General features: G+C 34.9%; 1 protein-coding gene across 1 annotated transcript in view; it reads left to right on the top strand.

Moving 5' to 3' along the window:
* Rcd1 (Reduction in Cnn dots 1) overlaps positions 1 to 13624 on the top strand; it is a 350852-nt gene that overhangs the window by 287287 nt on the left and 49941 nt on the right. The window contains exon 11 of the mRNA XM_090374162.1: positions 11758 to 11979. Within this exon, the coding sequence (XP_090230288.1) occupies positions 11758 to 11979 (222 nt within the window). The remainder of the gene's footprint in view (positions 1 to 11757; positions 11980 to 13624) is intronic.

Here is a 13624-nt window from a genome sequence, read left to right as displayed (position 1 = left end):
TTGGTGGTAGGAACATAACTTCAACGTTTGGATCACTTAAATCTTTTGAATGGCCTGGCATGCTATCCAATAGTAATAAAACTTGGAAATCTAGATTTTTCCACAAGTTCAACAGCACAAAATGTAACACGGGAATTTCCCAACAAAATAAAATATGGTAGATAAGAGCAAAAAAAATTTGCTCATATCTACCATATTCTAAAAAAGGATGACAAAATTCCATCATTCCAATTATCATCTCATTGTATTTATCGTACTCTTTCCAGAGTAATGAAGAAATCAATCAAAGCTGCCAATTCAAACTATGTCAACCTTCCATCTGATGAATGATCACCAATATAGATTCCATCAATGAAATTCAAGCATTTGCCTTTGACATTTCTAAGGCTTTTGATCATGTTTGGCATAAAGGTCTTTTAAACATGTTCCCATCTTATGGGCTACTGGCTAGATTTTTTTTTTTTTTTTTTGCAATTGGATACCTACCCATTTTCTCTCTGATTGCTCACTGCAAGTAATGATAGAGAGCACTCTACTCTCCAACTTCCCCACTAATATTGATGTTCCTCAAGGTTCAATTCTTTCTTTCTTCCACTCTTTTCCTCTTGTATATTAATGATCTTCTTTCACTGAGTAGAAATCCTCTCCATAGTATTGCTGATGACAGTACTTTCCACATTCCAGTTTGAGAAATCTTGCCTTGCACAAACAACTTCAACTCCAAGTATCCACCACCAGTTCCTTAAATGTTGATCCCCATGTGATTCTCTAAGGGTGTGCATAAAACTTAGCTTCATTCCTTCTGAAACTCAGGCCTGTATTTTTGCTTGCAAAAAAGAGTGTACCTCTCCTGTGCTCTTCTTCGATGATATTGATTTCTAGACGAGGCCACATTTCGTTCTCATCATTACTTTTTTTCTAAACAACTACACACTGTACAACTCTCAAACGCATTGAATACTGTTCCATGTCTGAGATGGAACAGTATTCAATACTGTTCCGCCTCAGATGTGGAACAAACCAAACCTCTCTCAAACTTCTAGACTATTCAAAAGAGGGCAGATGGGTTATTTAATGCCCCACCTCTTACAAAATCTCTTCACCTGTCTCATAGACATTCATTTTTAGTTGCATGCCTTTCTTATAATTACTTCCATGTGGACTTTTTTCTGAATTGGTGTTTTTAATTCTCCCACTTTTTTCAAAATCAATCTGATCACATGCCAAAAGCCTGAGAATCCTTTCACCGTCCAACTGAAAACTCACAGAACTAAATTCTCTTTATTATTTATCTCTTATGTATTTCCCCAGAAATTTACTCCTAATGTCCACAAGTATCTTCTGCTCTCAGACTTCAATTCATGCCTAGTGCCAAGTACTGTAAATTCTAATACATTTTGTGTTTGGTACTCCCCACCCCTACACATACAAAATCACAAACCTGCACAACATGTATGGTTTGCTATGCAGAAATAATGCAACACAGAAACATTGCCAGATTGTAGGGTGATTTTTTTGGAACCACATAGACCATTGGTTTCTAGCTTGTGGTCTGTGAGATGACAGTAGGATGACAAAAGGGAGTTTCTTTGCAGTGTGTATGTGTGTGTTTTAAGTGCCAAAGCTGAAGCATCAATATATTGTCTATAAGTTGCATATATTCTTTGATTGGTTTGCCTGTTTGCTGGACAAAAAAACCAGAGTTTCTCAGAGAAAATGCCATGCAACCCTCACATGAGTCTGATGGTAAGGAACAATCCCATCAACAGTTATTAGAGATGTGGGTATGCCTATAACAACCTGATGTATATTAAGTATGAATAAATATCATTTTATTTAAAAATAATTATTAATATACAGTGAAACTTCCCTTTAACAGACAGCCATGGGGAACGAAAATGTGTCCGTTAGAGAGAAGTGTCCGCTAACAAGAAGTCTGAGGGAGGAAAAAAAAAAAAAAGAAAGAAAGAAAAATCGTTAAACATTTAATGTAAAATTAAATTAAAATATATACAGATTTTGAACAATATTTTTGTAAATAATATACAATTACATACACAAGAGATAAATTAGATAGTATGAATCAGAGCTGAAATACTCAATATGTTCTACGTTGATAATAATATAAGTAAATTAATAAGAGGAGTTTACCTCAATATAGTACGTGGAACACTTCCGTATGATACCCTCCAGAAATTAAAACGGAAAAAACGAAAAAATCGACAACTTACCGGTACATTAAAGTAAAATATAAATAATTAAATAATCAATTTAACACAATTCAAAATCAATTCAAAACAATTAAAATTCAAATTAACGCAATTAAAAGAATCTAACGAAAATAATCAAAACGATTTTCCTTCCTGAAGCTGACAATGCTTTTCGACCGACTGTCGTGATCACAGGAATGAAAATTACCGAATCCGGCTAAACCTGCAACTTAAATACTGTAGTGATTGTGTCTTCGCGCATGCGCGTAAAGGTCCACGCATCGGAGATCAAATATGGCCGCCGAACATTAACAGAATTCTCGTGTAATTTAATTTCAACGGTTTCTGCAATTAATAGTCGCGTATAATTACGTTGAACGTTAAGTATTTTGGCCTCGTTAAATAAAAAAGTATGTTTTTCGTTAATGGCATGAAAGGCTAATTCTGACGCTGCTGAACGAGAAGCACGAACTGAGGCTTCGTGTTGATTTACACGGATATTAAGAGAAAACCGCGTCGAACCCTGATAAGACGAGTCGCAATCACCGCAAGAAATGTTGTATACTAGATCATTAATTTGTGTTGCGAACGCCGAAAGAACCGAGCGATTGTTCAGTATAGTGTGTAACTTCCGTATAGGCCTAGCTATAATTTTAAATTCGGTATCTTTAAAGAATCTGTTAAGCTGTTTGTGCCACTGTTCAACATATGGGACAGAAATAAAGTATTTTTTGATATTACTATTGTTGATTGGTGCAGTATTTTGTATCTTATCCTTAGCTTGTACCCTAATTCGATTTATTGTGTTAATGGGATAACCCCTGTTCAAGAATCTGCTAGTTAATATTTGTATTTCTGAGTCTAAAGCAGAATCCGTCGTTGAATATTTATAGGCATTTAGAAATTGATTAAAGATAATCGATCTTTTGTAGGTGAATGGGTGATAGCTATTATAATGTAGAAGCATGCCGGTGTTTGTGGGTTTTCGATAGATGCTAAATTGTATTTTGTTCGAGTCCCGGGTAAGCGTGAAATTTAGAAAGTTTAATGAATATTTTCGTTAGATTCTTTTAATTGCGTTAATTTGAATTTTAATTGTTTTGAATTGATTTTGAATTGTGTTAAATTGATTATTTAATTATTTATATTTTACTTTAATGTACCGGTAAGTTGTCGATTTTTTCGTTTTTTCCGTTTTAATTTCTGGAGGGTATCATACGGAAGTGTTCCACGTACTATATTGAGGTAAACTCCTCTTATTAATTTACTTACAAGAGATAAAGAAAAATCGTTAAACGTTTAATGTAAAATTAAATTAAATTATATACAGATTTTGCATAACATTTTTGTAAATAATATATATACAATTGTGCTATGCATATTATGACTTTATCTTAAGAAAAATACATACAGTAATCACTTATTTTCTTCTGCACCTTCTTCCGGCCGATAATTTTGTTTTCAACATTTGTTTGGAGTGAAGAAACCATCGAAAGTCCTTCAGTATCTTCTTCAGCGGCGAAAAACATTTTTAAACGATTGATTTGTATGAGCGCTTCTTCTATTTTCATCGGTGGTTCGTCGTTAATATGTTCTTCGACAGAATGACCTCCTTCCATTTCTTCATCCTCATGAGGAACTTCTTGAAAAATATCGATGATAATGTCGTTGATATCTAGAGCACCATCTTCTGTAGTGAGGTTTGAGTCTATATCTTTGTAGCCAGGGTCACTTGTAGCGGAAGTATCGTACATTATCAATAGATGTTGAAGTTCTTGTTCTTCTTGGTGCTCCACATTGCTGTTCACAACTTCAATTTTTGCATTTGAGAAGCCAGACTTTACAAAACAGTTCACGATAGTTTGTTTTCTAATTGCGTTTACTGAAGAGGAAATCCATTGAATCACATCTAGGATGCTGATTTTCTTTGCAAGGTCACTCGCACATGTTACATCGTTCATGTTTGCAATGAGATGTCTTAAAACACGTTTTCTGTAGTGAAGTTTAAAATTTTTTATTATCCCTTGATCCAAGGGCTGACACTCTGCAGGTGTGTTTGGTGGCAGAAAAACAATTTGAATGTTGGACAATTCAATGTGCGGGTGAGATGCAGCATTATCCATGAAAAGACTAATTTTTCTGTTTTGACGAATCATGTTTTGGTTAAAGTGACTTATCCATTCGCTCATGATATCTCGTGTCATCCACGCTTTTTTATTAGACTTCCAGTCAACATCCAAAAGATTCAACTTTATGCCCTTGAAACGACGAGGATTTTGTGGGTTTCCTATAACAAGAGGTTGTTCAAAGTCTCCCAGCATATTTGTACACAATAGTACAGTCAAGCGTTCCTTAGAAATTTTTCCGCCCTGGCACTTTTCGTTTTTTAGACTCATTGTTTTTTCAGGAAGAGCTTTAAAAAAACAACCCTGTTTCGTCACAGTTGTAAATATCCTTAGCTTCAAAATTACGACATAAATCTTCCAATTTGATGGTCCACTCTGTTACAACCCCAGTATCAACAGATCCACCTTCACCACTTACGGTTTTCCAAGAAATTTTTATGCCGTGTTTTGAACTTGTCTAGCCATCGCACAGAAGATTTGAACTCATTTACTCCCATAGATTTCGCAACCTCCAAAGCCTTTTCCCTAATAATAGGCCCATTAATGGGAATTTTTTTAGCACACGTGTGCGACAAATTTGAAGTCCAACAATTTTCGGGAATGATTTTTGCACCTGATCATTTCCGTGTTGCCAAAATTGTTTGAGCAGTTCATTTTTTTTCTTTAGGATGTCGCTTACCTGCGTCTTCCCGATTTCGAATTTTGCAGCGAGATTGCGAACACTATTTTTTTGCCAATCATACGCATTAATGAGTTCGACTTTATCTTTTAAAGTTAAATGTTTACGAGAAGACATTGTGCACTTCACACGACACTGAACAAAACTGAAAACTGAAACTGAAAAGACGAAAGGCCGACCATATTCCCCCCCCCTGCACGCACCGAATTCATCAGAAGTTTTACATGTGCCTTAAAATTCTTGAAAAAGGGTTTAGAACCGCGACGTAAACCTTGATAAAATTCAGAGAATTGGAAATAGAAAATAAACACACGATTGAGGCAATACGTGGAAGAAACGTTCCTAGAAAAAATGCCGTGAGCTCGCCCGCTGTCCGTTATGGGGAGATCAAATTAAGTGCTAATCTAAACGAAACAGTGCAGATTGCCTGTCTGCGTCCGTTACAGAGAATGTCCGCTAGACAGAAGCTGCAAACACGTTAAAACCAATGGAGGTGAGTTGGGGAATTTGAAAATGTCCATTGTAGAGAGATGTCCGTTAACGAGAGGTGTCCGTTAGGAGAAGTTTCACTGTATCTGCATATATAGGTTAATATTTTTTGTGGTCTGTTGCCTATACTTCAAATATAAAGGTGGTCCATGATTTCCACCTTAAATATAAAACTGGTCCACACACACACACAGTGAGTAGTTATAAAGGAAACTGGCTGTTGTATAGTTTAATATTTTTTTGTAGTTCGTGGCCTCTACCTCAAATATAAAATTATTTGTAGGTGGGTATACAGGTATACACTGTATATCCTCTGAAATTCAATTAATAAGCCTGATATGCACAGTATACTCTCTGCTTTTCATAACATTCATAGAGTATACCTTCTGCTAATTTTATGACTACAGCCCTGATTTCAGGGTATTAAGGGATTAGAGGTTAATCCTCTTTCTCTCTCTCTCAGCTATTTTTGAAACCTTAAGTGGATTAAGTTAGAAGGGATGGTAGGCATTACTTATGGTGCTTATTAATATTCGAAATTAGAAGATGAAATGCACAAGGCATAATTTCTTATGGGTTTAGGTAATTAACTATATAATATCGGTGTAGATACACCATAGTTTACTCATAAATTTGAACGACGTATATAGTGAGAAAGGCATCGTTTTAATTGTATCTCATATTGTGGTTGTCTTCACAACAAGATAGCTAGTATTGCACTACTTCAAATAAATAACGCTTCTCTAGTAGAGAAGACTAATGTTATTTATTTTCAGGGGATACCACCACCCAGACGATTGTTTCAAAGCTTTTTGGCTTCATCATCTATATGATTATATAGTTAATTACTAAACCCATAAGAAATTATGTCTTGTGCATTTCATTTTCTAATACATTATTTTATATACCATTTGGCATCTCTCATATTGTGGAAATAACTTTGCAACTGTGATTGCATGTTGCATTACCAGGGTACCTGCCCACTCACTGATGATGAAGCCAAAAAAGCTTCTGGTGGTGGTGGTATTCCCTGAAAATAAATAACAGTAGTCTTCTCTACTAGAGAAGCGTTATTTATTTGAAGTAGTGCAATACCAGCTATCTCGTTGTGAAGACAACCACAATATGAGATACAATTAAAACGATGCCTTTCTCACTACATACGTAGTTCAAATTTATGGGTAAACTATGGTGTATCTACACCGATATTATATAGTTAACAATTGAAATATATTTTTATTATTTTTTTAATATGTTCTAAAATCCTGCTTTTGAAGAATGTTTTAGAGCATATATACAAACCACATGTATGTTGTTTTTTTCTGGTTGTTTGTTCATCCCCTTTATTATAATTTTTTTTAAAATTGTCTATAATGAAAGCTTCCTTATAAATTATGTATTTATGGTACTTATCAGTGGTTAAGATGGTAGTGATTTTGAAATACCACTAGTGGTCCTCACTTCAAGTATGGTAAGCTGGAGCTGATTTGGTTATGTGGACATTCTCTCTCTTACATTTTGTCCATAAGTTTTTTGGAAATCTCTACACTGAAATTATGAAGTATTTTATGAGCAGAACTTTTGTAAAAATGCTTAGATATTCACTATTTTCCAAGAAAATAGAAATTCTTGCTAATCCTTGCTACATTTCTAAGATAGAGATATACCGACTTTGGTTTTTGAATGCAGCTTTAAAATTGCAGAAAAGCATTAATTGCTTATTTTCTCCAATTTTAAAACTGTATTTGTCTTTTGTTTTCTGGGGTTAAAAAAAAAGAAGACATGGATATGATTACTTTGTTTAAACATCATAAGCCATTATAAAAATGTTTTCGTATTTAAAATCATAAGATTATGTGAAAACTGTTGATTTTAAACAGGAAACTGTTGATTTTAAACAGGAAGCACATTTTATGCTTCACGAGAGCAATGCATAAACAATCACTTCATATATGCATTGTGGGAACAGAACTTCACTCCACACCAGATTACAAAAACATAAAAGTTCTTTAAATGTAACCACCAAAAAAACAAGGAAATTGAAGTTACAGAATTTTTTATATTTTATAAACAAAACATTTTCGAGAATTCAACCAAACAGTAATACTTGATAAGCAACAAACCAGGCGGTGGTAACTGGTCGTGTATGTTAGTTAACCAGAAGGTCAATTAATATATAGATGAAAACATTTGCCAAGAAGAATGGGACCTACAGATGATGTTACACAAAATCCCCCCCCCCCCCAATCTAGCTATTCAGAACCTCAAATTAGAGGAGGGATAGTGACACACCCCATATTTCCCAATTGGGAAAATTTAATCTCTTTTTGCATACTTTTTTCTTTGAGAAACAACAGAGAAGGAAGGAAGGTTCTTGTATTCTCTTTCTATTTCTCCTTGAATCTCTCCATTATTCCTTCAATCTCTGTTAATTTCTTCATTTCATCTAAATAGTGTATTCATATTAATAAAAATTATGAATTTCATAAAAAAAACCTTGGATCATCTCTCTCTCACTACTCTTTTGAAGATTATCAAAAATCATTTATGCTTCAGGTTGACTGCATATCTGCTTCTTCAAGGTGGCATTTCTGTTATAATAGTGACTATAAAGTTAACTTTGAAATGTTCATTGATTCTGTTCCTCCAGTTTTAATCTGTACAGTGGGGATTTTAAGGGTGTGGCATTCATGGAATTTATGTCACACCCAGGTGGCTGATTGCTGGAACAAACTTCCATCTGGCAGGCAGAGGTGGAAATGATTCTTGCACTGCTTCTATTGGAATGAGCAGCAGCCCAGAAAGCAGGTTGCTGGGGATTTCAGGAACTGCTGAGAGTCATTAAACAAGTAAATACATGGGCTGTGTTAGAGTAACTAAGAGTAAGAACAGGTGCATGTATACTTGCATGTACACCAATGCTAGAAGTATAGTAAATAAATTTGATGAAGTTGAAGTGCTGATCAAGACATCAAAGTCAGATATTGTAGGGATATCAGAGACATGGTGTCATGTCTCTGATATCAGATAGAAGCAGTGCAGAATTGGGATTTGGGGAGTAGAATGTGTACAGAAAGCATAGAGAGGGGAGGAAGGGTTACGCCGTTAGTTAAGAAATACATAAAACCTAAGGAAGTGCATCCAGTTGACATAGATGGACAGTGCAATGTTGAGTCAGTTTGGCGTGACATTAGCATTGGGAAAGCAAAAATGAGAGTAGCTTAATGACTCTGATGAGTACAATGAACACAATTATACAGAGAAATAGTGGGCTAGTAAATCAGTGTCTTATAATGGGGGATTTTCACTTCCCAGATATAGACTGGAACTTGTGGTTGGTCACTCGCACACTAGCAAGGCTTTTTTGGATTTACTGGATGATTGTTTTCTACAGCAGCATGTTAGAGAGGCAACAAGAGGGAGAAACACTCTTGATCTGATTATCAGCAGTGATTATTCATGCATTAAGAATTTACAGATAAAGGAACCACTAGGAGGCAGTGATTACAGGGTACTGATGTGGAATTTACTTAAAGATGTAACTACCATCAGGGGTAAAGGGAAGGGTTTTGCTTTCATAAAGGTGACTACAGTGGTCTCAAGATTTTTTAAGTTCTATACAGTGGGACCAACTGATGATGTGACCAACAGCAAATTCCAAATGGGAAGCATTCAAGGAAGTAATTTTGGAGGATTCAAGCTTTTTGCTCCAACTAAGAAATATTGTTCTAGGTTTAGGCCCAAATGGATGTCAGTGAACTAATGAAACTTGTGGCAGAGAAGAAAAATGCATGGGATGCATATAAATTGTCAGGCTACACAGAAGCCTATGGTAGATAAAAGCTAATCTGTGATCAAGTCAAAAAGAAGGTTATGGAAACAAAGGCAGATTATGAGAAATCTTTGGCAAATAATGCAAAGACTTTACTTATATAAACTCTAAAAGGAAGGGGATGAATCAGATTGGTCCACTTGATATCAATGGTTTGATTGTAGATGATCATTCTCAGATAGCTTCCAAACTAAATGAGTATTTTGCATCTACATTCACACATGAGTTATTCAAGGAGGAAAGTGCCAGATGTTTATAAAACTCTAACATTGAGTTAAATGACTTTGTAATAATTGAGAGCAAAGTGGAGGAGAAATTGTTGAAGTTAAACATAAGAAAGGGACCTGGAGTGAATGGGTCTATATAGTTATATTAAAGGAAGTAAGCAAACCCTTAGCCATAATTATGAGAGCATCCTTGGACTCAGGGGAAGTTTCCATGGACTGGAGATGTGCATATATATCTCCAGTTCACAAAGGGTGACACAAGTAATTACAGACCTGTTAGTTTGACTTCTGTTTCAGGGGAAATAATGGTGTCACTGGTTAAAGAAGAATTGCAGGATCATCTAGAAAAGACTGCAGTTATAGTTCAAACACAGCATGGGTTGTTTTTAGGGGATAATTTGTCTGACCAATTTGATTGAATACTACGATGAGATCACAAAGGAACTGGATGCAGAAAACAATTTTGATGTCATATACTTGGATTTCAGGAAAGCTTTTGATACTGTTGAACGTGAAAAACAAGTGTACAAATTGGAGCAGTTTGCCATTAAAGGCAAGTTGCTGCAATGGATAAAAGGATGTTTGAGTGGGAGAAGACAGGGAGTGGTAATCGTGGATGCTGCTCGACATGGACTAATGTTATTAGTGGTGTCCCTCAGGATTCATTGTTGTTTTGTACACATATTTATCAGTGATATTGATGAAGGTATATCAAGCTTAATGTCAAAGTTTGCAGATGGTACAAAGGTTGGCAGGGTTGTTAATAACAGTAATGACAGTATGCTGCTGCAACAGGATCTGGAAAAGTTGGGCAGGTGGGTTGAGAAGTGGCAACTGAAGTTTAACATTGACAAATGCAAAGTACTGCATATGGGTAGCAATAATCCCAGAGAAATGTACCAACTGTGCAGTGTTACACTCTGAGTAGTGGAGTATGAAAGAGACCTTTCAGTAATTGTGCAGGCAGATATGATGTTTTCTGAGAAGTGCAGAAAATATCTTGTCAATGATATACAGGAATTTTGTGAGCCGGAATAACAAGGTGATTATCCACTTGTATAAGGCAATGGTCAGACCACACCTTGAATACTGTGTACAGGTTTGGAAGCCTTATTTTAAGAAGGATATAGAGTTGCTAGAACAAGTACAGAGAAGGGCAACAAGACTGGTAAGGGGAACAATGGGTTGCTCTTACAAAGAAAAGCTTGAGTTCTGCAAATTGCCACTTCTGGAGACTGGGCACCTGTGAGGTGATCTGATTGAGGTGTATAAGGCTTTGAATAGATTGAGCAGGCTCGATGCTGATGGATTCTTCCTCTTATACTCAAATTACAAATCTGAGGGGGTAAACTGAAATTGAGAAAAGAAGTTATAGAATAAATGTGTAGAAATTTGCCTTTAGCCAGTGGGTAGTTGATTGCTGGAACAAACTTACATCTGTTGTTGTGGAAGATGATAGCTTAAATAAATTCAAGGCAAAACTATCAAACATTTGGAATGAATGGATCTGTGAAATAGGAAGGTTATATTTATTTATTTTTTTGGTTGATGCTGTATAAGTGCTTGCTTTCTTTCATCGTATTCCTATACTAATGCTAATCTGTTGTAGAAGTTGATAATATAAATACATTTTTAGGAAGAACTAAACAAAGTATTGGAGAGAATGAATAGGTGAAATGGGAGGTTTTTTTTTTTTTTTTTTTTGCTTTTTCTTTATGAGCTTGCTTTCTTGCATTTGCCACTGCTAATGCTGATTTGTTTAATATTTCTTGTATCAAACAATTTTAATTAGTATAATTCTGATGTACTGATATGGACATTTGGCATTTGTCTTAAATTTGAATAACAAGTTTGTGAGACTATAAATTTTCCATATTTTTAAGTTTTATGGACCAGTATGTTTGATTCCTTTTAATCCATTGGAGTAATTTTCATCTACTCCATATATTTTTGTTTCAGAATTATGATTTTATGGTTTATTCTATCAAATGATTTATCTACAGCCTTATCAATTTTTGCGTATTTTTCTGTTTGAGCACAGATTCATGTTTGCAGTTGGTCAAGCTATTGCATGATACTGTAATGCTGTAATTATTCAAATTTGCTAGATTACTGATCCTAAAAACTGCAAAATACAAAATGAAATAGTTGTATAAAATGAATAGTAATGATTAATTAACTTATATGATTATAGGACCTCGATGACCCACTGCTGGATAGTAAAGTGCCAACACTTTTTGTGATAGGACAAAATGCTAATACTTGTTCAGTTGATGATATTGAAGATTTCAGGGAGAGAATGAGAGCCAAAAGTGGATTAGTTGTTGTTGGAGGAGCAGATGATATGTTAAGAGTTTCACAAGTAAAGAAAAAGTTAGAAGGTATTACTCAAGCTATGGTGGATAGGTGCCTTGTGGTATGTATCAGTTAGATAGGCTTCTTTGTTATGTGTTGTTTCCAGGTACAACCTCTCTCTCTCTCTCTCTCTCTCTCTCTTCAATATTAGAAATTAAAAGTGCATTGTAAAGATTAAAAATTAAATCAATCTTCTGTCACATGACTAATGTTTAAATAATGAGACTCATTCAAACTCAGTATGATATTGTTGATCATTAAGAAACCTGATTAATTGCACACTTCTGGTTAATCAGAATCAGTTTATAAAAAAAATAATTTTTTTTTTTTTTTTTTTTTATTCTTTGGCAGCATTTGGCCAGAACAATTTGTAACTTTACTGTTATGGAAATTACTAAACAGTGCTCAGTTAACAATAGGGCTTGTTTTTTTTTTTTTTTTTTTTTTGTGTGTGTGTAGTGTACTGATTTGAAAGCAGGACATTCTTAATGGTAACCATGTAAGCTGCACTGTGACCATAGTGAATATCTCTGGTCATAGATTACTGACCTATTATCAATCGTATCTGCCTTGAATATTGCCAGGCATAATATCACATGCAGGAAATAGACTATACAAAATTAAACCATAGATACATAAAGTATTCTTTCTGTGCTCTGTATTGGGCACACCCACCTTAATCATTGTTTTTTTTTTTTTTTTTAAGTCATTGAACCTCTTTATGTGACTGTTACTACAGTGTTTTAATTTTTAAATATATATTAACTGATTCCCCACATTTTACAAATGACTTCCGTGCATCTTTTATCACTTATATATCTCAGTGAGTTATATAAACCCAGTGAGATGTTAACCAATGTGTTGATAACAGAGCTTATATTTTTATATTTTTAAAGAGAACTGGGCAAATTTAATTATACTTTATTTAATAATATACATGATTTTATATACTTTATTTTTATTTTTTAACTTTTTAATTTATGAAAAAAATTTTCTTGAGTATAGCTTACTAATCCTTTTATATATATAAAACTTGGGCTGCTTTTGTCATTCACCCAAACAAAACAGACTTCTTCAAGATGTAGCCCTTTAGCTTATTCACCATCCTCTACAATAGTATAGTATAGTAATTTTTTGCCACTTGTTAACCATTTGGAGAGGTATGGGTTTGAGTCCCATTGATGACTGAGAGAATTTCTAAAGATCTCTTCAGTTGGGGTCTGTAGTTATCTGACCTCAGGCAGAGCAGGGGTAGCATTTCCCTCATGGGTTATTCTGAGTTGTACAGTCTACTGAACATACAAACTGGTCTGTGAACATACATTTATTCCACATAATGAACAACAGAGCAGAGCAGTATGGTCTGCTGTTGCTGTTGCTCCTAAAAAACCAGGAATAGCAACAACAGCAGCAGCAGTTTATTTATCCCTAATGATTCTTGGTAAGGCTTGAGCATAGTGAGGGGGAAAAGCTAATTGGTTTTGGGCTAATTGGTTTGGGCAATTGGGTTTGGGCAAAAGTGAGGGGGAAAAGCTAATTGGTTTTGGGCAAATGTTGTTTTGTTTTTATTCCCAGAAGTAAGGTTTTACATCTCTCAAAATAAGAAATGGGTCATAGAATACGTGTGATTTACAAATAGGCTATACTGATGCTTCGTGGACTTAATGCCTCATTGCAAATTCAAAACAGCAACATTTCCCTACTTC

The sequence above is a fragment of the Mastigoproctus giganteus genome, chromosome 5 (assembly GCF_048544385.1).
Source record: "Mastigoproctus giganteus isolate SK-2022 chromosome 5, ASM4854438v1, whole genome shotgun sequence".
Taxonomy (NCBI): domain Eukaryota; kingdom Metazoa; phylum Arthropoda; class Arachnida; order Uropygi; family Thelyphonidae; genus Mastigoproctus; species Mastigoproctus giganteus.
This window is presented reverse-complemented; position numbering and strand designations above follow the sequence as displayed.